Source organism: Macrobrachium rosenbergii, chromosome 10 (assembly GCF_040412425.1).
Source record: "Macrobrachium rosenbergii isolate ZJJX-2024 chromosome 10, ASM4041242v1, whole genome shotgun sequence".
Taxonomy (NCBI): Eukaryota; Metazoa; Arthropoda; class Malacostraca; order Decapoda; family Palaemonidae; genus Macrobrachium; species Macrobrachium rosenbergii.
The window spans coordinates 14,623,331-14,650,997 of record NC_089750.1 but is presented as its reverse complement, the minus strand read 5'-3'; the positions used below and the strand labels follow the sequence as shown (position 1 = coordinate 14,650,997).

Genomic DNA, 27,667 nt, shown 5'->3' with positions numbered 1-27,667 from the left:
CATGTCAACGATGATACATAATTTTAGATCCAAACCTTCTTTAGTTTCATGCCCAAAGCGAAATTATAATCTTACACTTTACAGCTGCTTAGATTTCCGTACTTAAACAGAATTTTAAACCATAATTCCAAAGCCATTAAAACTTCAGCTTCTGAAAAGACACGGTCTTTTATGCCCAAAGCGACGTTTCACAGCCTGTCCAATTTTAGCTTCGATGTCCGAAGCTCATTAAATCGTTCCTGTTCGAGTTCCTCGTCTTGAGCTACCCAAGCTTGTACAGTAAGTCTACTTAAGCTTGAGATTACTCTTAGGAAGAAAATTAAGATTTGAAGAACATTGACGAATCAAGTGGCTTCTGTCTCCAACACTTGAGTTGCATAGGATTTATAAATAACTATAGAATTTATTGTTTTTGCCTATAATCATAGTTATTTTCCTTCTAGTAATAAATAATTAAATAGGTGTTAATGATTTGCGGAAGTTACTCAAGATTAATAAAATCCAAAATTGACAGATAAGAGCAGAGTATTTATTCGTTTATTTGTCCAAGACTATATCACTATTTTTCCTCATGTTGCGTTGAGATGTAAAAATTTTTATACCATCATAGAATACATATATTGAAATACACAAGACTTTGAGAATTTTTTTTTGTATGCATTCCTTCAAATGTAACTGCGTACGAGTTCCAAACAATTTATTTCCTTACATTATTTTGTATTTTGCAGTTTGCGAGCGCATCAAAATCCGTAGATGTTGCCCTTGACGTGGTTTTGAAATTTAAGTTTATAATTTTGAAAATCACTTGTCATTTCTTGACATAACAGTTTTTACATTACCAAAGCCGTTGAATAATTTTGTAATGTATTTTAAGCTTATTTTGTAGAACATTTCATTTCCTGATTTTCAGTTCCTGAAAATCTGTGAAAAAAATAAGAAAAATAATGATAAAGTGATGCTTTAGTGTCATTATCAAGAGAAAAAAAAATTTACTCTCTCTCTCTCTCTCTCTCTCTCTCTCTCTCTCTCTCTCTCTCTCTCTCTCTTTGATAAAAATTCATCAAGAAAATAATAAAAACCCCTCAGTAAAAGCTCTTGTTCCCGCAACTGACTGTTCATCATTAATATTTATCTTCCTCGAGTGCGTTAAGTTGCTTATTGACATATATGGTATTAAGAAAGCGGAAATGCTCTAAAAGCAGGGTGCTTCCAAAGTTACATTATGCCCTGTGGAATATAAATTATTTAAACGTTTTCGATGTTTTACTATCTAATTGGACTCGCATGTATACTGAAAGTCACGATCACAGATCCTTCTTGCTCGTTGTTTTTGGAATACGTGCAACTGTGCTCAGTTTTGGAGTGTTTGTAAATTTCAAATATACTGTGCAGCGCTGTGCTTTACATGTATAACGTGCATTTGCGCATTTATATAGCTATATAGCGTTTGTGTATAGGTGTATGAATGTGTCAAAAAATAAAGTAAATCGACACAAAATACACAATAAGAAAGTGCGCCTTGAATTTTATTTTTTTTAAATATCTACCTGCCAAAAATTACACTTTTACTATATCTTATAATCAATAAAGATTTACCTCTTATGCGGAAAACGCATCCATGTAAGAGCTGGTGTTGTTGTATATCGTACACCTGCTTGTGTATGTGTGTGTATGCTCGGAAAGAAAGACGCAGAGAAAAATCGGCCTGCGTTTTCGAAGCATTTTCTGGGCGTATTGGATGTGGTTTAGGACCTCGTTAATTGTATTGCAAAAGGGCCACTCCTGCCTCATGGCTGAGAGAGAGAGAGAGAGAGAGAGAGAGAGAGAGATCCTCGAACGAGAAAGGGAGAGAGGATGCAAGCGACGGGTCTTATAGGATCTCCTCTCTCGTAGAGGAGAATTATTCATGCTGCGCGATTTCATGGGCTTTCTTTATTCCTCTAATGAGCGAGATAATGAGATGGAAATACTAGAAGAATCGTGTGCATCTTCAGATGAAGAAAACGACGAATCACGAGAGCGACATGGGATTTTGGAGGGGGAGGAGAAATCCTCCCCCTCCCTCCCTTTCCCCATCCCTTTTCCCAACAAACACACGCACATACAGACCCCCACCTCAGAAATATCTCGGGCTCAGCTCGAAAACCTTTTTGGCGCCAATGGATGAAGCGACGAGCGATTTTAAATGCACGACCAGCGTTTAATGAGATATTTAATTCATTCGGTTCTCCGTTTTTCTTTTTATTTCATCCTTTTTTTAATCGTTTTCGAACTTTTTTTTTTTTCTTTTTTAATGGTCGTTGCCAGTTCTCGCTGAGATTTTGTGGAAGTTATTTGGGTAGTGAAGGTTCACTATGCCAAGTATTTGGAAGAAATTAAATGAATTGGGTATAAGACGGTATATGTTTAAGCTGGTTCTTCGCCTCGAAATAATTCAACTTCGAAGTAGTAAAATGGAAATGACATATGCGTTTTCATTTCGCTTTCTAAAATTTATTTGAAAAAAGTCTTTTGTAATGGAACACATTATACGAGCTATTAGATTTCTTTTTTGTTGAAAGTAGTTCCTGTGTATGCAAGGTATTTAGGAAATATAGGGAAAGTGCGGTAGTGAAATTTTCGTTTCCAAGTTTCATAACTGCTTTTTTTGACAAAGCTCTGACATTATTTGGTTTACGATATAAGAATTTTGAACGTATTTATTTACTACCTTAAATTGATGAGACTTTGAATATTACTTCACATTACCCCCCAGAAATCGAATTTTTTTCTTTATGATTTGTAACATTTTATTTGCCTCGTTTGATAAGTACCGTTATTTCAGAAATAAAATATTTTAGCTCTTCAGAAACTAGACATTTTTCCACTCCCGAAATAAAGGGTCAATAAATCGTCTACTTCATAAATAAAATATTCCTCCACCTTTATACTTATTTCATAAAGAAAACATTCAAACTCTTCGCAAATTTAACATTGTACACTTGTCTCTCTAAGATCTGTCATCATGATCCTGCTGCTGCATATTTCAGAAATCAAATGTCTCATCACTTCAGAAAATTGTCTACTTCACAGATATAAAAAATTCTTACTACCTGAATAAAAAAAAATCTGATATTTCAACACTTGTGAAATAAAACTTTTAAAACAGTAGTCGGCTGCGCTGTTCCTGCATTGCTTACTCCTTGAATCAGAAGTACTGCATTGCTTACTCCTTGAATCAGAAGTAAACTTTTTATTGAGTCTACTTCTCAAATCTGTCGCTTCCTCCAGTGTTAGACGTTACACTACTTCCTTTCTTTTCAGGCCTTTAAACTATATGAAAAAGTAAGACTAACATTACTCGACCTATGAGTTGACAACTCGAAAGTAATTTGATGTCGTCTTTTGCAGTGGACACCAGCGGAAGCAAATGCCGCTTCCCATCGTGGGTGGGTGGCCCTCACTGGCACTCTCTGGACGGACACATCACCCTCCACGTGACCAGGAAGAATTCGACCCTGAGACTAACAGGTCACATCTCTCACGGACCTGTTACCCACGCCTGCTTAGAACCTTACGCCCACACGAAGAGATCGGCAACGTATGTCACAAGGGTCATCTACAGATGGTAAGTTTTCCCTGGCTGCAGCCCATGACCTTTAATTATACGATGTCACTGTAGCTGACAAATAAATAAGCGCTTATTCCAATGAATGAGATAATGATGTTTTTGTTGACGGAGTCAAGGTCTCCTAATTATATTGATGCTAATGTGTTATGGATAATAGATGCTGTTCATTAGTAGTGTCCCTGAAACAGTTCTAGTTTGTCTCCATGAACTGGGTCAACTGTGTTTAACTGTTCGCCTCCAGGAAGTGTCATGTTGCCTGGCTGCTGTTTATGCTTCATGTATAGGTCACATATCGTGTGTACGTAAATCAACACCAACTGCTTACATTAATATGTACTTTCTTTACACTTCTAGCACAAGTGGGTATCAGTGCGTCCACATGCTGGCGCGTGATGACCACGTTTTGGAGATTCTTATGGGTAAGTAATCAAGCAAAATTATCGGTGTGCGTGAATACGTTGTTTAAATTCCACGTCTCGATCAGATAAAAAAAAAAAAAAAAAAAAAAAAAAAAAAACTTACCGATAGCCTTACTGTATGCATACAGAAATCACGGCGGTGGCTAGGAACATGGTTTTTAATGATAAACCACGTACTGTTCGCATTTCGCTTTGTGTTCTTAGTTCATTTTTTCAGAAAACCACGTTAATGCAAACCCTGCCTGGTGTTCGTAAATTCGATGGCTGACTTCATGTTTCAGTAGAAATCGTGATTGTAATTTATAGGAAAAAAATACGGTAGCCAAAGTCAGTGGTTGTTTTTATGGTAAAACGCCGCCAAGTATTCCAAGTATTATTGCCATCACAGTTTCTTGCTCTGTTGCATATAGAGAGTCACGCAACCGTTTTCGTAAGAGAAAATTATTATAATGAGACTGTAAATTCCGTTATGTTCATTTTTCATCGTTGTGCGTTAGTTCCATAAGCGTGCCAATTTTACATATCATGATGCTTTACAAGAAACAGTTCTGTTACAGACTAGTCACTATAAGAACTAGCTCTCACGAGCAGAACTTGTAATAATTCGTTTCTTGCTCATTTTCATTATCCGCTGTAAAAGAAAAGTTTGTACAGAACTTATTACGGAAGCATTTTGATTTCCCTTTAGTTTCATCTTCTTTATTTCCTTTCAGTTTATTTTAACGAAACTATCCTTAAGGGTGTATCCTTCAGGTTTAGTGTTGCAGGATATCTCCCCACTTCGATATCTCAATGATCCGCTGTCGGAAAAAGACCTAGAAATTCTTACATAATAGTCATATAACTCGGATACTACCTCCATCGTTATTACATACATATTCGTGTCTTTTGTCTCAAAATTAATTGAAAGGTGGTATAAAAAATTTTCATTTAATTATATAGCATTCATTTTTTTTATTTAAGTGCATATAGGATAGTACGTTTCCCAACTGTGAAATGACTGCTTTAAAGTTTCAAGGTATTAAACCGTGGAGGTAGATTCGTTGACTAACAATGATCGGGAATCACTTTTGATTTTCGTGAACGGAAAACAATCAACAAACGTTATTTATCGTCGTATTTACTTAATGAAGTTAAAACCAACGTTTTGGTTTCGTAAATCGTCTTTAGTTCAACTTGATAAATCTATGCAATCCTTTTCAAGATCAACTTTCATATAGGCGAAATGTCTTTACAGTCCAGCTACCTAAAAAAAAAAAAAAAGCGAAATCCCCCTTGCAACAGCTCAAATCCCTGACAAACGAAAACCCTGTACTGTGCAACCCTGTAGAAAACGAAATCCCTTCACAGTTTAACCCCTAAAGACGATTTTTTCCTCTTTTTTATTGTACTTTAAATCTCCCTTATAGTTCAACACGTCTACTTACAGAAATCCCTTTACAGTTCAGCCCCTCACATAAGCGCAACCCCTTTACTGTACAACCAACGAATGAGGTAAACCCCTTAGTCTCCACCCCTTCAAATTGGCGAAATCCCTCTACAGTTCCAGCTCAGCATCTGCGAAACCCCCTTTACTGTTCATTCCCGGAATATGCGAAATCCCTTTACTGTTCAAATCCCTTCGAATCGGATTTTGCGTCTCACGAGACAAGGAAGGACGCGAATTCTCCGAACAAGTCTCCGTTGGTCGGTGGCGACAAGTCCCTGATTCGACTTGGCTTGTTTGACAAGTGTCTGCTAACTAGTCACCAATTTCCTGCGTCAAAGGACCTCTTCAGAACTTTGGCGTAAACTTCCCCTCTCATTGTAGGATCGGGACAATCCGTTCTACTTGTCGCTAGATAGAGTAAACAATCTCGAGACCAAGGAGCCGTATATACCCTGTACCCCCTTCCCCACAACAACCTCTCTCTCTCTCTCTCTCTCTCTCTCTCTCTCTCTCTCTCTCTCTCTCTCTCTCTCGTAAAGGGACCCTGATGCTTGTACAGTATAACCTATGCTCATAGTTCTCTCTCTCTCTCTCTCTCTCTCTCTCTCTCTCTCTCTCTCTCTCTCTCTCTCTCTCTCTCTCTCAATAACCTAATAAAGGAGACTGAAATATAAGCAATATTCCAGACATGGTCACATAAGAAGAACGTTAAGCTATGATAATTCGAATGAAGAAAAGAGCTAAAGACATATGACAAAACAGTTTTTGACAGTAGGCTTCACCATCTGAACCACGCTCCCCTTCCAAGAACCAAGGTTGAAAATAAATTGTACACCATAAATATCATTATATACAAATGTGAAAGGCTGCATGGTACAACATAAACCATTGAAAACAAAGAAAGGTATAGAATTAGCTCCATCGGCGGTAATGTTGCAAACCATAGAATTTACGCCTTTGATAAATTTCTTATTAAAGATTTAGTAATAACGGTGAACGCTTAACAGTATTTTCCTTTTATATGTGCTTACACTGATCCGTATTTTCGTTAGTTTTTGTGACTAATTTTAAGATCTTCATATACGCGTCCCTAACAAAACTATATAATTAAAGTTTTACTTTAGTTTAAAAAACTAACCGTCTTCGTTTAAGAGTACTTTCCATGTAGTAAATGCGTAATTAACTTTGAATATTTCTATCAGTTTGTGCAACTGTTTAAATGTACATGTATCTTTTTGCTTTCAGGTAAACCTGTACCAGTACGTACAGCCTGTGACCCTCCACACTTCGACCTCACCTCTACCAACTATACCACTTTCGTCAGTGAGTGAAATTATAAATGACCTTATTACATTTAACTGAAATTATAAGTGACATTATCGCATTAAGTTTATTCACTGTTGATCGCATTGATTTGGGGTATGCTTTGGTTGATCATTTATCCATAAACATTACTGTGATGGTAGGATTAATGCATAAAAATAACTTAGAACTGTTTACATGGTCAATGGTTTTATCCGTCACTTTTTTAGCGTATTTAGCTAAACTTTCAATTATCATAACTTTACATATCATACTGGAGCATATTCTTATTTTAGTCGTCTATTTGCGCATGAAATTTTATGGAGCTGAATTCGAATAACATCCAATTCCCAACAAAGATGGGTAAGAGACGCATTAACAAAGAATTTGATTTAATTCCAAGTATTTGGGATTCACCCTCACCTCAACTACGTGACGTTTGCAAATCCGTCTTTAATCGCTCCATACGCATTCCAGGTGAGCCTTGATCCAAGCGCGCTGTGTGCCTCCCAGGTAAATCCTCATTAATGGAGCTCTTTGTCCTGCAGGTGGAAACGCAGAGAGTCGCCAGTGTCCCGGAATGGGCCGCTACAAGGTGACACACAACAGCGAGAGCCAAGGTGGCTCCAGCGATGGGGCCAACGTTGCCGCCTCCACCTCCAATTCCGGAGGAGGCTCAGGAACCAACGGGAATGGAGCGGGTGCCGTAGCGCTCGGAGGAGGTGGAGGAGGAGGAGGAGGAGGAGGAAGCAGCAGCAGCAGCAGCAGCAGCAGCGGCAGCATCGGAAGTGCATCCGGCGGGAGCCAGTTGAGTGGAGATCAGTCCGAATGCGACGGAGCCCGTTACACGGCCCTCATCGTTGGATGCTCCGACACAAGTACCCTCGAGATCCACGACACTTGCTCGTACTCAGGTATTTGGCCGTTTCGTATCTTGCTGCAGAATGGCCTCTTCACTCTCATGAGGTCACAGTTTTAGTGTAGGGGCCCAGAAAGGCTTCTTCAATCATCATCAGTATCCTATTTTACTTTCGGAGCCCTCTTTATCGGCTCACATTTGGTCAGTCATGTAGGACCCTATTATTTGCACATCATAAATTAATTTTTTTGAATAACTAGTCGTTGCTAAGTGTTACTTCACTTTCAGTAAATGTCTACTAAAAAAAATTATTACATTTCTGCCACTCCATATTTTTTGTCAGCTAAAAATATTGTATTGTTGACCTTTTCTTCCATACTATTATGTTAATGACTTGACACTTTTTCAAGCATTTAAAACAAAAACAGTGGACTGTTCATAAGACATTAATGAAGTTACTGAGCTGCCATTTTCAATTGTTACTTGCAATATTTATGACCGGATTCACTGCCATTTCAGTAGCGCATAAAGACTTATGTATTATCTTTATTGCTTTCTTGTATTCTCTTTCCTTTTTTCCCTTTTTTAAGCGAGATCAGCTGTTGCCCGATTTTCTTTTGACCTTTGGCATCTAAGGTCGCTCATTCACCGAGGCGGTTAAAAGGCCGAAGAAATTTTAATTGCGTCTCCGTCGACCAGAAAGCCAGATGCCTCTGACAGCTTATTTCTTTTTAATTCATTTGGTTCCCGGGACCGGAGGGAGGGAGGGAGAGGGGAGGGAGATCTTTTGTTTTAAGAAACTTCCAGAATTCTTCACTCCTAAATCATGCGAGACCGGGTGTTTCACTTCTGGATATTAAAAATTAAATCAGCGTTCGTCTACCTTTTTTTTTTCCCTTATTATTTTTCTGCCTCTCAGTTGTTTGCTCAGTTAACACTATGGCACACGTCTTGATATTTTTGATGCACCAAGATGAACCGCGGCGTTTTAATCTTGGAAGACGGAATCAAAACACAAGAGTTCATTATAGTTTTTACAACCCCGAGTGAATCCCCTCGTCGTCGTCGTCGTCGTCGTCGTCATCTCGGAATACATCAGCCGGTGTTCGAAATGGTGAAGGGGCCTCTGTCTCGCTCATGACTTATGCGCCAGGCTGATTCATTTAGGAACCTGCCCGCTGAGTTCTCATGCATTCTTGTGGATTATTCATCCTTGGAAATGATTGACCAGCGGCTGAGGGTGGCTCGCTCTTCATGTTAATGAATCAGGGTGACATGCAACATGCATATTCGGTATTCGTTCCGTCCTACGCCGGTTACTCTTCTACTCCTCTGCCCGTTTTGCATTATTGAGATTATCTCTTGAATTTCATTTAACTCCACATATGTTGAGCAGCGGGGTTCTTCAACAACTGTTTATTTATTCTTAAGCGTATAAAATCTTATGAAAGATTTGCTGCTGACCGTTAGCGCTGTAAATATGAAGTTCTGTGATCCGCAGTGGATTGAAAATATGTAATAATAGATATTCGAGGGAAATTTTATCGTGAACTAATATTATGAAGAAACACTTAAGACTTTGGACTTAAAATTAAATAAGATTACGCCTTCGTATTATATAATATTACGCCTTCGTATTATATAACATTACTGCATATTTTAGAATGTATTTGAAATTTGAATAGTAAGGCTCTTTTGAACTCGCTTTCGTATACCATCAGAAAAATGAAGCTTATATTTTAACGCTGTTCATTTATTTTAATACATGACCTTGGTTAAAACGACTTGCAAAGATTATTTAGTCACCTCTCCTAAGCCCAAGTGGTTCAAGAAAACTACAAAGTCAGGAGGTTTCTCTCCAAAAATGAGGAAATGGATTAACACACACATACATACATACGAACATACATACACATACACACACACGTACACATTCATACACACATACATACATACATAAATATTATGCTATAAATATCGCTTAATGTCATATTCACTACACCGTGAGAATAACTTACATCCAACTGGAATTAAAATAGAAAAATGCTTCTGCAAATCCTGGCGGCCGCAGGGCACATCTCCATTACAAATTCCCTTGAGTGCAAGTTATTCCCAAGATATTGTGATTTTGATGTTAAGCACTATTTATGGTTTAACGTTTTTAAGTAGCAAAAAGTAACGCGTGTATGTGACAAAAATTTATAAACACGTACAAATTACATTATATATATATATATATATATATATATATATATATATATATATATATATATATATATATATATATATATATATATATATATATATATATATATATATATATATATATATATATATATATATATATATATATATATATATATATATATATATATATATACAGTATTATATATATAATATATATGTACGTATGTATTAGGTTAGAGAGCTTATTGTTTATAAGTGTACGTACACAATACTTTCTCTGTATAGCTGAAAAATGTACGCAGACACAAAAGCACATACGGATTCTCGTGAATATTCGGTCCAATAGAAAGCATTGCCTGCATACGTTGACAGGACAACTCGCAGTCCATCGCCAATTTCTTGCCCCATTAAGGATGCGGATCCCTGTTCTGTACTCTAGTCAGATAAATTGGGCCTTTCATTTTAATAAGTTTCTGAAAGTTGGACGGAGGATTGGCATTTAGGTCCATTCTACTGTCGACAGCTTATTTATTAGTGACTGTTTACCGCGAATGGTTTGTTGTTTATTTAATTTTTTTTTCAATAAGTTAGTGATTTTGTTATTACATTTTTCATCATCTGATTTTTGTATGACATTTAAAAATATATATATATATATATATATATATATATATATATATATATATATATATATATATATATATATATGTATGTATATATATATATATATATATATATATATATATATATATATATATATATATATATATATATATATATATATATATATATATATATATGTATATATATATATATATATATATATATATATATATATGTTTATATATATATATATATGAGAATATATATAATATATAACTTACTGTTTATATATATATATATATATATATATATATATATATATATATATATATATATATATATATATATATATATATATATATATATAGTGAATACATAGTATTCAGTTACCCCATTGATTATACATTTCCACATTTTATAATACACTAAAAACAATGTTAAAAAAAATTCACCGACAGTAATAAAGTATACCAACTATAAAGTAAAGATTGAATTTGTAAGTTTTGATCTATTTTTATGTCAATTTATCTTATCAGATATCCTTCCCTATCCTTTTATTCCCTTAGTGTATATGAAAAATATTATTCGTCTTCTAACAATAGTTAGGGAAATTAATTGATGTATTACTAAACTAACGAATTTTTACCGGTTTACGTCCATTGTTCCTCATTTTTTACAAGTGCAAGATTCAGTATTCATTCTATCTTTCATTTGACTCCGAAAACTTTAGGAAGCTTGTCTAGAAGATTCCTTCTCTAATAAATAGTCATATAGTAATGAATCTTAGGGGCTTCGTCGCAGCACAATAAATTATATATAATAATATACGCTAGGTACTATTCATAATTATTCAAGTCAGTAATAAAAAAATTACCACCCAAACCACTCTCAAGTTATGCACAGTTCCTGACTAAGATTATTAGGTAACACTCGTATTAGGAACAATGAAGATGACACGTGAAAGATATCAGTCTTCAGCACCTATTAATAAGAGTCCATATTATGTACAGTAAATGAGTATTCATGTCAAGAATTGCAAGATGTATACAATCCATTTAAGATACTTCTGTTAAGAGGCCAGGTAATGAGCAGTATTAACAAGGGACGGTTACTGCCTTTTTTGTTCTTCATTATTTTTTAGGATACTCGCCAGTTTTTCGTTATTAATTTCCCAAAATGTTTGCATTTCCTCTACTATGATTTTGCCAAAATATTCAGATATCGTCTTGCAATTATTTCCTTAACATTATCTGTTTTTCTCCTATTTGTCACGAAGCCTCATAATGTTTTCAATTACTTTCGCAGAATACTCATGCCACGGATACTGGGAGGAAGCCGGTCGCCAATATTTGGTGGTGACGCCCATTTCGAGAAGCAGTAAAGGCGTGAGGCGATTATGCCTCGTGTTGGATCGTGGGGCGGGCGTCCTCTCATTAGCCTCGTCCGCCCACTCCTGCAGCAGGCACCTAACTCCTGGTTTCCATGGACACATCGCTCTAAACACGACAAGCGTTGGTAAAGATGCAGCATTCTCTCTCTCTCTCTCTCTCTCTCTCTCTCTCTCTCTCTCTCTCTCTCTCTCTCTCTCTCTCTCTCTCTCTCTCCCCCACCATATTTTCCTAAGTATCTCCTCCGATGAAGGTGGGAGAAATGTGAGTGTTTAGTATTGTTCGAGAACGGTTGAACGGATATTAATAAAACGGGACAGATATTATATTCATTAGGCAACCTTCTCGAGATGATTGCCTTTTGGAAAAAATCGGGCAAAGGTTAATGGTCTTGGTATGTTAAGATCACATAATTTAGACATCTAAAATGCTTCCTAGCTGGCTACATATATTTATTATCCTTTTCTTCATGGAAAACTATAATTTAGTCGGGTTGCCCTTTACAGGTCATTAAGGTTAAGTCGCAGATCTTCGGAAGTTTCAGTATTTCGTAATCATGTTCATTTGCAGTAGTTTTTTCAGAAGGTTAAATCATAACGGTAATTCCTTAATCATGGACTGAGATTTCTGGCTTTTAATTGTTTCTTGGCCGGTTACATATGTGTAAAGTCACTTCGTTTTGCTGAAGTATAACACAGATGCCTTAACATTTAAATCTGCCAGGCCTGACATTAAAAGGTCAAGGTCGCGGAGTAGGTTATAGTTTTTACAGTAACCTTGGCGGGTTATCCGATCTTTTGACTTTTCTTGCAATTACTATATTAGTAGTAGTCAGCATCACTTCTGGGACGGACTTTTGACATTTCCAAATGTAAAAATTCAGTCGTCTGGATACATTGCAGCTCACTTTTTCAGACTAATGGAATACAGGTGAATTGTGCTTACTCACAACCGCATAATTATATAAATATTGTATGTATGTGGATTGGGCTTATACCCGAATGTGTAATTATATGTGTTGTATGTGCTTGTTCTTATTCCCGAGTGTGTATTTATATAAGCCTAGTATTTGTGAATGTTAAACATTTCAGCTCAAGCAGACACGCAAAAGAACTTGACATCCCTTGGGAGGTGTTTGCCCTATATTTAAGATTTGGTGTTTTTGTTACATTAATTATGATTTAAGATAATGCCTTTAAAATATCACCTTTAGATGTCTGAAAACATTATATACTCGACGTCAGAAGCAATTGAAAACCAAAAAATACTGAGACCAGTTTTAATTTTATGATGGGTTTTCATTTATTACATATTTACTATTCCAGGGTTTTGAGCCGTAAATTTGGTATCATCACTATTACAATAACCGCTGAAAAATTGTTAAAGGTTTTATATTTAGCTCTTTAACTAAATCGTAACAGCATTTTCGCTTAACTGCCGTGCATTCGTACATTCCGAAAGCTTTGATAAGGTCGATTTTGTGCATTTTTCAGTAGTAGAAAATTTTCACAGATTAAACTTAAACCAATTAGTGGGAGGTTAATACTATCTTAATATAAGGATTTGAACCCAAGTTCCCTTGTGCTTTGTTTTTTGACGGGGGAGGCCGTCTGAATTTGCTGCACTTCAAATTTTGATTGGTCGTTATAGAAAATGTTCATTTTCTAAATCAGCGCACCCATATATTGTCTCTGTCATTGAATAGATAAATACATAACTTACGAATAAAAGTGAAATTTACAAAAGACGAAAGAAACTACTTTAAAAATTAAGTTTATCCACTAAAGAAACTTCGCCTACATATAGGAATAACAATCCATTTTTTCATATTTTTCTGCGTACCTCCGTTATGAGAGCGTATTATTAAAATGTCGGATCTATTTGATTTTGACATTCTGCGGGGGAATATTGGTGTTTAATGTGGATTTTCCCAAAGAGGATATTGATATTTGATCTGCGGATAATTGACTGGGAATATTTATATCTGTCATTGATATTTCCTGCCGAATATTCCATTTGGACGTCGATATATCCGGCACAAATTCGGTATCTGATAACATGACGATCGATCTATTATATAAAAAGCCATCAAAATGACCCCAATTGACGTCCTTCTCAATGTCTGTTGACATTCCATTGATGTTTTGGCTTCAACTGATCATCATAACTAAACAGGGACACGAACGCAGCCATGCAGCCACACACACGCGTCCCTTTTACATGTTTGTCCGGTTTCATAAATAGCGTCATTCATCATGTTTAATTGAGATGTTTTTGCAGCAAGCTCGTTGACATATTATAATTCAGCGTGTTATTTTAAGCCATCTAATTAATGAGAGGTTTTTTTATAATAGATATGTTCTCGTGACGGACGTCAGCGATTGTTGCACGTGACTTTAAACTGAAAGGGGACATTACAGTTATGTGGTTTTAACTTCCCCTTTCTAACGGCACTTCTGACTAACCACTTTTTTTTTTTAAACAGCTTACTATTATGACTTAAGGGTCTCCCGCAGTTTCCATTTTTTTCTAAGGAAAAATATGTAAATACATTATGAACCTTTAAGAGGTATTCTGGAAAATTCTCTTTATTTTGCCTTTATAGTGATTGTTATTGTTGTGGTGTTTATCAGTACAGTAGGAAAAATATGTGTTAAAGAAAATACAATTCATTTAATGCCAGTACGAATAATTTAAACACTTCGTTCTTCATGAAAGCTTTTGGGAGAGTTGACTTTTCTTTTTACAGTATTCTAAAAACCCTAATTAAGTGCAAAAGTAACAGTAAATACTAAAACAAAAACCTTAACTGGCAACAAGTGTGTATTTTACCTCTATACATGGGACTAAAATTTAAACGCCATTTAAAATTATTACCGTCCTCCTTTATTTCATTCTATCTTGCATTCTTTCTGTGTTATGACATATGAACCAAATGGCCCATCTCATTTCAATGCACGTGCTTTTAAAAATCAGACAATCATTACTGCCTACTGGCATCAGGTACATTACGTGACCAGCAATTATTGCCTACAGGTAACAACATGTTTGGATTGTATAACGAGTTTGGAATAAATAACTCGATCATTAATGGAGACCACCTGTTCCCCGCCTCTTATCATTTTCAAATATGAGATAAAAATAAATTTTAAAAATATACAGATAATCTGAAATAAAAAATACACGGAAGAAATCATGGGTTCTTGGATATCTGAAGTGCTTGCAAGGATCCGGCACAAAGTCTAAATTTCAAGGGGTACCGTTTCTGTTGCAGTTCATTAGTGGTGTTTTCGTCCTTTTGCAGATGTTTGTTTTACGGTGTTAGATCTCAAACGACTTTTCAACACTCTTCGTCTCGCTTACTGTCTGCCAGAGTTTCCTTCTGGTTTTGGTCTTCTTCTGTGGCTTTATTCTTGGTTTTCTGAGTCTTTCTACTGATCTTCATCCTGATGCTTCCAAATTGCCTTCTTTTCTAACTAAATGTTCTCACTGTATGTCCTAATCATCTCTATCCCTCTGAGATCTCGGTTGCTTCATTTATGATATGATCTTCCCGACCAACTCCAGGTCATGAGTCTTAGTGCTTTATAGTCACATCTGTTAAAAATTTTATCTTATATTTCTCTTTAAGCGTCCATATTTCTGCCGTGTAGAGTAGTACAAGCCTTATTCATCTGTTCTGTTAATAGTCTGTTAACACTATTTGGATGCAATCATTTGATAGCTGCCCAGCAATCTCTATCCAGTTCATCCGTGATGTCGCTGTTCTTTTTCTTACAGTCGTCTTTCCTCCTCTTCCTAAACCCCTTTCCTCCTCCTTTTTTTTTTTATCTTCCTCCTGTCTTTCTTAAATCGTCCTCTTTTCATTTAGTATATGAAAAATCCCTTCAACCCCGTATATTTGGCAGTCCTACGTATTTCTACGGAAACTTTGTTGTAATGAGTACACAGCGCACAGTTCACCCTTACACTTCTGCATCATCCAAAAGGCCACTTTCCAGGCTTTACTTATGTTTCATCACTTGTTACCGTAAGATTTTTTTCTTACATTAATATGCAGTCTTTTCCACTCTTCCATCTTGTGGTCCTTAATGGACACCAATATTCATCTCATATTCGTCAGATAAACCAACCACTGACTCTGCTCTCGATCTTGTGTTAAGGTAGAGTAACATGACTAGCTTACTGAAATCTTCCCGCTACTCTTCGCTTTTATAAAACCTTCCGTTGCTTGGTACTTGTGTCAACTGACTTCTGAAGATCCACAAATATATTATGGTATAACCTGTATTCTTCTACATGGTACTTCGGTTTATCTGGCAAGAATTAAAACCGACTTGTTGATTTTAACTATTTTTCGCAGCTTTTCCTCCATCACCCAGTATTTTGACAACATGCTCAAGCCCTCATATTCCTCTATACTTCTCCACACTGTAGTGCCTCACCTTTTTCCTCCGTATATTACTGCTACAAATATTCTTCTGTACTCTCCCATTCTTTTGGTCCTGTCTCTCCCTTTCGTACAGTTTGGTTAATTCATCAGTGACTGGATTTCTTGCTGGCTTTAGCAGAACACTTCCTGTTCCTTGGGGTGTTGAATTTTTCCATGCTTCACTTTCCAAAAGCTCTTCTGACCTTTTCAGGAAAGCGTTCGTTTTCATTAGGTCATCAGGGTGAAGATTATCATGGCGGTTCTTCAGGTGTAAGTTGGAACATAAATGAGCGTGAGATGAATCTTGCAAGTACAGCGTCATATGAAATTTCATATGGTGGTTAGAAGTGACAATTGAAAAACGAAAATTATTTTCCAATACGACGATGATAGGCACAAGTTTTATTGTTTGTTATTTGTATATACTTGTGGCATATAAATATAATTAAATATGTATTTTGTTCCTCCAGCTTAATTTTCTAATTTTTCAATATACACATAAGAGGCGAATTAAAATATTGGTGTGCTATACTCGGCCAAGTTCACCTCTTACTTGTTATTCATATACATCTGATGTAAATTCTGTGTTGGAGTTCGTGAAACAGCTTTTTAAACACCTTTCTTCCCTAGCAGGTGGATGTGGCCAGCTTTCCCCAGCCAGTGCCAGCTCTGTCCTGCAGAGAGTATCGGTGCCACTTATCTGGGCGGTAACGCTGATGTCTTTGGTCCAGTGCGTGGACGCCAGACTGTGGACTTTTTAAGAACCCTAACAAATAATAATTACTTATCTGAAGAATTCTGAGAGATTATGTGATTTCTTAAATGTGTGTGTGTCGGTACATTACGCCATAGAGATGTCAAAGTCATTCTGAAGCTATGCAGGAATCACACTCGGTAACCGTTGAAATAGCCAGGAAAAAAAATGTGTTGTTGTGTGTGTTACATGTAGATATTAAGCCCTGAACAAGAAAGAGAATCAAGTCGAATGAAATCACTGACATGCAATGTAAAATGATGAGTGAATAGACCTCATATTAATAATAATAATAATGATTAATAATAATAATTAATAATAATAATGATAATAATGATGTGTATTATTAGAATGATAGTGGTGTACTAGTGTTTACTCGTGTGAAACTCTCTCCGTCGGATAGTGTGGGGAAAATCCTGTTTTTCCCATAGCCATGTTCTTGTCTGCAAACTGCTGTAGAAGTTGAGCTGTGTAAAACTAAAACAAAATAATAATAATAATGATCATTATAATATAAATGATATGTCCCGATGGTGTGTCGCTGTCATGATGTACCAAAGATATGCTTATAATAATAATAATATAAACCTGTTGTGGGCCTTGTTCGCAAAGGACAAGAACTCTGCCGCAAGTGAAAGGAGGAAGAGCAGGACAATGGGAAACAGGACACAAAGAGAAGAAAATCAAGACAGTGATGATGGTGACTGAGACTGTCCCTCGAAGTTCCGATAGTGAAGATTATCGAAATCCCAAGGAAAATAAGAAACGAAAAAGAGTGAGCAGCCAAAGGAACACGCGAAACGAAGCAAATACTAATCCTCGATGAAGGCTGTGTTACCGTTCGTACTATCAAAGAAAAATGAAGACGGAAAAGTCGAGCGAACAGGACAAGTCTTCTGACACAGCGGCCCCGTTCACCCTCCAGTGTTCCTGTGCTTGCGAACGAGACCTAAGCTTGGTGTGTCATTCAGCCCCCCACTTGGTTTCTGCTTGTCAGGTCAGGTTAGGTCAGGTCAGGTCAAACTCTCAAGGGTCCAATTACTGTAAAAGCTGAGGAACATGAAAAGACGTTATTGGGTATTGCACATAATCATACCGGTTGGGTGTAAAGTGATCCCGTTGCGTTCCATTCTGTGATTGCTTTCGTCGCATAGTATTGGTCGTCGGAGTTGAGGCATGAAGTGGAGACCAGGCGAGGGGTTGTTGGTGAATGGAATGGTAGTTCTAGAGAGCTTCAGGTTGTAGTTGAACCATTTTGAGTGAATCCAAAGGGGAAGAAGTGTGTAGGCCCCCTTTTTGTAGGTGATATTTGATGATATATTGCTGATTGTTATTTTGTGTATATGGAAAATAATTAAATAAACAGATTAGTTTGAAATATAATTAATGATGAAAGTTGATGTGTTGATTTGTCGTGTGTTACGTTGACTTTGTAGCACAACTATGATTACATGTGATTTATTCTTTTGCGAAATGAATCATGGTTATTGCTGTCATGAAGGAAAAAGTCATTCTTGAAGGTGTTTAAAATGGAGAAAAATTATGTCCTGGGAAATCCTACCCAAATCACAAGGACGAAGGACGTTCACCCGTAGGGAAATACATCAGTGGAGCGAAGGTCCCTCCACCCCCACCACCCCACCCTACATGGCCAAAAAAAAAAAAAAAAAAAAAGATTGAGATTGAGAGTTCGAAGGAAAGAAGTTCATCTAAAGTAAACCATTTTGTTTGAATTAATTTAATTCAATTTCAGATAAAATTACCTTGTATTAACTCAGAAGAAGCCGTCCTATCATCTATGACTGAGCAACATTGCAGGGTGACGCTAAAATAAAGAACTGAATGAACAAATCAATCAATAAAACGGAACAGGGTAGTTCTAGGAGTACTTTGCAACCATGCAATTGCAGTTAATATTAAGCATCAAAGAAAGAGATATATATATTTAAAATACCCTTCCCTTTGGAATCCCCTTTAGGAATTGGTAAAGAGTATTGGTGTGCCGTGGAAACTGGCTCCGAATAAATGAAGGAAAGTACCGAAATTAGACTAACACCCAGATTAGCTATTTTTGAACTTGAATACTGAATGAGAGGTTATGTTACATTATATATATATATATATATATATATATATATATATATATATATATACACATATATATATACGTATAAATATATATATATACATATGTATATGAATATAATATATGTATGTGTATATATACATATATATCTATATGTACATATTTATATATATGTATGTATGTATGATTATATATACATATACATATATATACATACAGTATATATATATATATATATATATATATATATATATATATATATATATATATATATATATATATATATATATATATATATATATATATATATATATATGTATGATATTAGGATATTGCGTTATAGATTTTATAAGTTTGCCTGTGCATCTGGTAATGACCGTTGATTTTGTTCACAAGATCCAACAAAACACACATGGCATTTAGTATTTTGATATTTACTTGTGTTAATGACTCTGAACCTTCAGTTATCATGTGGATTGGGATCATAAGCTATCTAGATTTTTTATTGATATTACAGAATTATTTATTGTGCTAAAAAAATTGTAAATTGTATTTATTTCAGCAGTTGAAATTTTCTTAGTACAAGAAAAGCGAAAGAGATATTTACTGTGATTTGAATTTTTTCCCCTGAATTTGCGTACATTAAGGAATTTTAGTAATGAATTTAATCAGTATATTTACTAGTATCTTAAAAAGTCTATAATAATTTTATGAATGCGTAAATGTCTGCATTATTTAGACTCTCGACTCCCTCCCCCAACTGAAACTTAAAAAACCAAATAACGTTCATTTTTAATTGACAAAATTAAGCTATGGTTGTATTGTATTTCATTCATATTTATGATGTCAGAATATAAGGGATCGAATTTGATTTAGTTGACGAATGGTAATGTAAGCATATTTTTTTTTATTCTTCAGTTACATTTGTATTTTTCCACAAAATGAATTTGTTGAAATTTTAGTGCTGATTTCGAAATGCTACCCTGAAGTCCTTTTTGCCACATGACAACACTGCATTTGTAAGGACCGTGTTTCTTGCATTCATTTGAATGGAAGATCTAACTCATGAACATGTAAGGTTTGATTGGACGCGTATGTTATCATACCAGCGCGCGCGAACACACGCATATAATCCCGCCAAACAACGTTATAATTAATTACTCAATGATCCTTGGCACAGTACACATCAAACACGATTCCACTATGAGCATTAGAATTTCCCTGTTCATTCTAAGTCATGAGACAGATATAACTTCTATTCGTCGTCGTAATCCAAACAATATTATTATTGACTGTCCCGACACTGAACTGTCGTGCTATTAAGAAAATTGACTTGCATTTATTATATTTCTTCCATCCAAGTGACTGAAGGGAAATGGTCTCGTAACCGCTAGTCGTGATATTTCATTAAGAACAGTGATTGAAGAATCTGCCGTGGCCCTCCATTTTTGGATACTCATGGGACCACACCTTTGATGGAAAACGTGTCTGCTTCACTATTTATACTGAAGTCCAAGATATGGTGCGTAGGTGTTATGGTGAGCTGTCTTCGTTTCCTTTTGAGCTTCAAATTCAACTTGAGTTTTGTTTCAATCAAAAAAGGCCTTTGATGGCACAGAGAGCGTCGTTTTGCCAAGAGGAATAACGCTGCTTGTCTTGTTCGACTGTGGGACATATTTTTTAAGTTCTGCCGCACTGACTTCATAATGTGATGGATTTGAATACTCACGAAACACAATGATATGAGTGGAACTGTTCATACTAAGACTATTTTGTTGTAGATCCAACACCATTTCCTGAAAATATTTTGAATTATCAGGATTGTATTTGAGGACTCATTTCGTCTGTTATCCAACATACATTGTTTATGAACCACTTTATGATATATTGCTTTTAGTTCCGTATGTACAGAATTGTTCAGTGTTTCTGTCATGTCGTTCTTGAAAAGCATGCAAGCAAGAGTTGTGATTCTATAACTGGATCTTACTCGCAAATGTGAAAAGAAATTCGAAAGAATCAACACTTTTCTTATCTGGTGAAGTTTTTCCGTAGTTGCTCCCTAGGAGATCAATGTTAACATTTTGATTTCTATTACTGTTAATCACTGCATTATTTAACCTTGAAAAAATGGCTTCGTACAGTATAGTTTAACCACTGCGCATCTTATCTTTGACCTGCTGATATATATAAATGAATATATTAATGACATATATAAATTTAAAAACTGATGTGGTTAGGTAGGATGTGTTCCTGTACTAGCTGTGCGAATGGGGCGTGTGTGAATGAATACCATTTATTATTATATATTTGGCAATACCATATCCCGTTCTTTTTCAAAATGCTCAAAAGCCCATTTGCTCATTAACCCCTGTCATATCCTTGCATGGTTTTTAGTAATAAAAGCTGTTAAGGACTTTCCTCTTGACTCCTGTGTACTTGTGAGAGAGTGAGAGATAGAGGGAGACACCTGTACAGATAAGACAGACATCCAGACAGATGTACTCAGACCCAGGCACAAATAGAGTAGGCAGACATAAACAGGTGACTAACAGACAGGTGGCGAGACATATGCACAAATTGGAAAGTAGAGTACGGCACAAAGATTGAAACATGAGGACTAATATAGACACTTACTGGATAAGATATGACTTCTAATTTTTTTCTTTAGAAATGTAGTGAAACTGCAAAATGACAAAGTTCATGACACAAGACATGACGCAATGTGTGTGTGTGTGTGTGAGAGAGAGAGAGAGAGAGAGAGAGAGAGAGAGAGAGAGAGAGAGAGAGAGAGAGAGAGACGCATATAGGAGAGTACTTCTTTTGCCGGTGCTGGTTTGTGCCGTGACGTCACAAACTGGAGGTCAATGATAAAGGTATATATATGACTATACTGTATTGTATATGTAACATGATGTGATGGGTAAATATTATAAATGAGTATATTCCCGTGTATATAGTTTGATCTGTTTTATATTTTGTGAGAAATAGATTAGCGATTTTTAAGAGTTTATTTATTAAGGAGCTTGTTGATTGAGAGTAGTCCTGCCCCTTGCCCAAACTCTCTTCCCTGAACCCTCCCCCTTGCCCCTCCAGAATCCCTGTCTATCCCTCCTACCCCCTCCCTTCCCCCTAAAAAAAACAAGTAGATCTCACAGCTATTACTAGTAGTGGGAGTGTGATAGAAAACAACTATAGCTGTAGACAGTGTTCTTGTGAGTTCATAGAGTGACTGTTAGTTTCTTAAGGTGAACCATGTTATAGGCTCCGATGCTGTAGTAGTGTGTAACCAATGTGGAACTCCAGCTTCTGATTTTGAGGAAAATGAAGGAGCGGGAGGTAAACGGAAATTCGTGATGCGAAATTCTTCCCTCTGTTTCCGAAAGGAAAAATGAATTGTACATAAAAAGAGGGAGAGCCAAAAATAAAAAAAAAATCCCTCTCATCCTTGGCAGAAGACAGTGGGCCACCCGCAGAAACGTTGGTTTATTCGGGAATATACTTTAGTTGTGTTTATTTGATCCTAGTCTTATGTCAAATGTGCGTTCGGATGTGTGTATGAGTGTGTCAGGATTATTATTATTTTCCTTGTTATTAGTACATTCATTGCCTTTAATATCCTTACCTATGTTCTGCTGACGAGGTAATGCCTCTAGAAAAATTCCCCATTAAAACCAAAAGACACTGTTTTTCTTCGATACGAAAGGTGTCACTAAGTCATTTATGTCTATATTATGAGCAACTTCTTGATGATCAAAGATTGATTCTCAAGGATTTTCGGGTCAATACATAGACATTTTGTGTGCCATATTTCTTGGTTTTAATTTAGCAACATTATAAAACGGTTACGGTAGTGTTATTTAGATTACAGTAGCAAAACATTTTAACATGTTCATTTCCATGCTTTAGACAGCTTGAGTACCCGTTGGAAAAGCCTTACTTTATTTAAGGAAGATTAATAGGCGGAAATTTGAGCAGCTTTTTTTTTATCTCTAGTCTTCCTCGTTCAAAATATAGGAGATTCCTTTAGCATAATTCCTATACAAAAAGGAAGTAATCTATTGTTTTTTTTTCAACTGGCGTTGCAATGATTATGTGATCCTTGTTTTTGGAAAGATAAAATCAGATTCGTTTATGGAACATTAGATTTACAATTACTTCATTTGTGATATTAATTGAACGTATTTTTTTAGGATCAGAAGAATATACTCCTTTCTTTTCATATGTACACTACTGAAAAGGAAAACTTGCATAATTCGAACTTTTTGTGTCGTTTACGTTTGGTACTTCATCATGAGTATTTAGGTATTGAGATTTGTGTGATAGTTTATTGTTAAGGCACAGCCAGAATCTTTACTTCTAATATTGTGTCAATTCTAGCATTTCCTTATTTAATTTGTTGTAACTACAATTTCAGTTGTTTCGATATGTTCCATTTCCTAATACATAAGTAATATGTTAGTGCCCAGGCCTTATGCTGAAAATTTTTATTGCAACACGACCAAGTACTATATTTTAACAGAGGAGGACTGAGACCCTTTGTCAGACAGAATGCTGTATAAAAAAATCTTTTCACTGAAATCATTCGTGAAGTTCCTCCATATACTGCTTTTGTAATGTATGCTGTTCTTGCTTGTTTAGTAATAAATGACCTATAAAAAATTCCATAGTATCGCTGATAGAAATCGTGTTATAGATATACTAAATTTCTTGAGACAAAAATTCTTGACAATGTGTGTCAAAGACCAAAGGGGATATTCCATCATACTCTCTACCTATAAGTTATGTTAGAAGCTTTTTTTTCCCTAATTTTGTCTAGAATAGTGAATCTTTTGTGACAAATGGTTTGAGTAACTGGTCAGTGTCTCAGAGACAGAATCTTTCACCTGGAAAACAGTATTGTTTCTGATTACATCTAATGAGGTATTGTTATGTTCATCAAACTGAAATGTAAACTTAGCAAGTATTGTAGTTATTGTTTATTAAAATCTTCCTGCCATGAGGTATTGTTATGTTTATAAAACTGGAAGAAAATGTTAAAAATTAATTCGTGATTCCAGTAACGTTTATGTTGAAGAAATGTTCCAGTAACGTTTATGTTGAAGAATTTATTGTTCCCGTCATTCGTTATCCTCAGTCGAGAAGTGACACTGCATGGGGTTGGTGCTATACTGTAAATGCAGTTTACTACTAATCGCGTACGTTTGCCAAGTCCTTTCTTTTGCAACCGGAAATTGATCCACATTGGTTTTAACTCATGAAATTCGTGATACTGCTTTTGCACCAGCATAGAGATTATAACATATATGATATTCAAAGAGTATGCAATGTAAACTATAAGTCATGCATTAAAAATGAACAAAAAAACTTTTTTGTAAATGCCCGTGTAATGGCATTTATACAGATGAATGTTAAGAAAGATGGAAAAAAATTCCAGACTAGAAATGTACTAGTAGATAATTGTGGCTTAGAGGAATTGCTCCAAAAACCTAAAGGCTGTTTCAAGAATCTCTCAAAAGTCATCTCTGGTAATCAGCTTGGAATTATGGTCTTTTTTTTATTCACTGATGATCGATGATGCACAGTTCATCATGTTGTATTTATAAACATATATATATATATCTATTTTTTCCGTGGAAATTGAAAAGGGCCGTGGTTAATAATGTATTCCAAATGAGTCGGAATGATATTTGCCCAATGGAAATAACTAGGTAAAAAAAAAAAACCGAGAGATTCTAGAACGAATCAGCATTTTTGACACAGCTACAGTATAACAATAACAATAATAATACTAAATAATAAATGCTAGAATATACGTCCTTGTGTGGAAGGGCATTTAGTGCCCATCCTAACTGTAGGAGAAAGGGAGCCAGGAAACAGTCAGAAATGCAGTACAAGGATGTCTTTCTCGATTGTTATCTATATAAGCTGAATATACAGTAAATGCAGACATTCGGTGTAAATGATATGAATAAAAAAAAAAAGCAGAATCACTCATGACAGGAAAACAGCAGCAGCATTAGCCTTGTGCCATATATACATAAATATATATTTCTCTAGACTTATTTATGATGAATATTTTGTGAATTATGATACTGATCTGTTGAGGAATATTGAAGAATGCCACTGGGAGTACTTTTCTAATCTTCTATATGCCTCTCTTTGTTCTTTCCATTTCTGAGTTGGAGACAATACCTACATATTTTGCGATGCAGGAGAGATATTCAGATGGGCTCTATTCAATTAATTATTCAGTTTTTGAAAGGGGGTCTCTGGAGGAATGGTGTCAAAAATGCAGCTTTTCCTATATATATTCCTCAAATAAAAACCATTTTACCACGACTCATGAAGGTGTATTTAGTAAAGCATATTGAGCCACTTTTGTGTGTTTATTTGGGTAGGGAGGAGAGAAGTCCAAGTTAATTTTCTCCAAACCTGCAATGCATTCAAGACCGACATCTGATGTTTTCTTGATTTTTTCATTTGTGTTATTTTGTTTCTCCCAAAAGTTTGAGAAAGAAAGATAAGCTGCAAGAAATAAGCTTTTTGGCATTTTTATGGTTGTGTGAGAGATGGGAGAAAAGATAAAAGATAAACTGATATTATTCGTGTATATGTGCAACTTCAGTGCCCCTTTTTTTCATTTTTCAAGGACAAATCAACCTTTTGAGAAGATAAACCAGACTTTTTCAAGATAAATCAACCAGTTAGTTAGATGAGTGAATGAATGCGTGCCATCATTATACATACATATATATATATTATGATCCATGTTTTTTCAGACCCTCTGTAACCATCTGTCTCCTGGCTCCTAAACCATCTGCAAGAAAATCAAACGTGTGTGAGCTTTAGCTAGCCTAGAGTATTGTAGGTATACCATAGAGTACAGTATTTGCAAGCTAAAAAAATAAGCAAGAGTTGTTGGTTAAGTTCGAATTGGTCGATATGCGGTACAATAGTGTATTGTTTATTGAAAACAAAATATTCATTTGTATGACATTGTGAATAAATCGCGTATTAGAAAAAATAATACTTTTATTATTTATACCTAATGTGTGTAATAAGGGAAAGATGAATGGGCGAATTACCCCAACATTTAGCCAACTAAGAAAGGTATTTTCATAAAGTAAATAAAAAAAATATATATATATATATTATAAATTATATATATATATATATATATATATATATATATATATATATATATATATATATATATATATATATATATATATATATATATATATATATATATATATATAACACTATTTCAAGTGTTTCCAGGACTACTGTTTTCGGAGGTTTCAAAGCCGTAAAACAAAGGACTCTATACATAAGTCCTGTGCCGTTTCATGTTTTCACAACAAGTAAATACAGGTCCTTAAACACACAGTCCTGTCCAGAATCAAGTTTTCGTTTGAGCAAAAGCAAAACGAAAGACTGAGTTCTTGGGAAGTGAGTCTCCACAGTCACAATCAGACTAGACATGTGAGGCCAAAGCAATAATCAAAGCTGCAACCACTTGTCCTGGAGAAAATCGCCTTCAAGTTGAACAAATCGCATATCAAGAATCACTCGGCGAAATGTTTCTAAATGTACTGCAAAGCAATCAAATATGTAAATGGTGGAATGCGTAGCAACAAACTTTACTGCATGTTATTCGTTCATCTTGCAGAAGCAGAACGTTCAACCTTCCGGGAAATACATGTAAATCAAATTGAAGCTCTTAATGATATGCAAGAAAACGAAGTCAAGTATTGTGACGCCGAGTTTAGCTGAAAATAAGTCTTTTATGCACACGCTATTTTCCTGTCTAGCATTTAATGTAGCGGAAGATATGCACCGATGTAAAAGAGGTATTTTGATTACGAAAGACAAATTTTCCATATTTCTCCCTCATGAAAACGGGACCCAAGCTTGCATTAAATACATTACTAATACGTATACATGCTTGATTATTTGAGTTCAATATAAGCATTTATCTCGTGCTTTTGTTTATATTTACTGGCAGACATGCATACCATAAATAAAAAAAATGCTGATGAATTTTCTACGCAACTCGTCTTTTTACTTTCAAATGTTCTTCCGCAGCATGGAACTTTTATTTATACATCTTTAACACATGCTATCAGCAGACAAACAAAAACTGAATTTTAAGAAGGCCAACATCACAGAAGGCTTTGTCCCTCACAAAGAAAAAAGAAGTTTAACTCCTCTCAAAATTGTAAACGGCTTCTGAAGCCGAAAATTTCTAAGAATACTTCTGGGTGCTAGATTAGCTTCGGTCACAAATGCAGCAGCATTCATTGTCCTTCAAAGCACAAGGCAAACTCTCGTACCGCATATTGCTGCGTCTTCTTAATCCGGCGTGGTTGTTCCACAGAAAAACCGCGCAACAGACACTGCCACCTTCAGTCTTTCTACAACTGATCCAGGAATGAGCCATCATCAGAACTAGCGAATTCCCATACATACAAAAAAAAAAAGGCTTATCAGCGTTGTGTCCAGCCATCCTACAAACAATGCGCCCCTTAACTCTCTTGTGGCTGCTGGCTACCTTTTAAGGCACCTAATTCAAAGAGCTCTTTCACTCCAGTGCGG

General features: G+C 35.6%; 1 protein-coding gene across 2 annotated transcripts in view; it reads left to right on the top strand.

The window, feature by feature from the left end:
• Positions 1-19,111, top strand: part of LOC136842511 (uncharacterized) — a 796,050-nt gene extending 776,939 nt beyond the window's left edge. The window contains exons 8-13 of one of the 2 annotated variants that reach the window (XM_067109916.1): positions 3,391-3,607; positions 3,965-4,029; positions 6,704-6,781; positions 7,309-7,674; positions 11,715-11,924; positions 16,863-19,111. In XM_067109916.1, coding sequence (XP_066966017.1) covers positions 3,391-3,607; positions 3,965-4,029; positions 6,704-6,781; positions 7,309-7,674; positions 11,715-11,924; positions 16,863-16,990 — 1,064 coding nt within the window. In that variant the 3' untranslated portion in view covers positions 16,991-19,111. Of the gene's footprint in view, positions 1-3,390; positions 3,608-3,964; positions 4,030-6,703; positions 6,782-7,308; positions 7,675-11,714; positions 11,925-16,859 lie in introns of both variants that reach the window. The other variant, XM_067109915.1, reaches the window with a different exon arrangement.
• Positions 19,112-27,667: the final 8,556 nt, after the last annotated feature.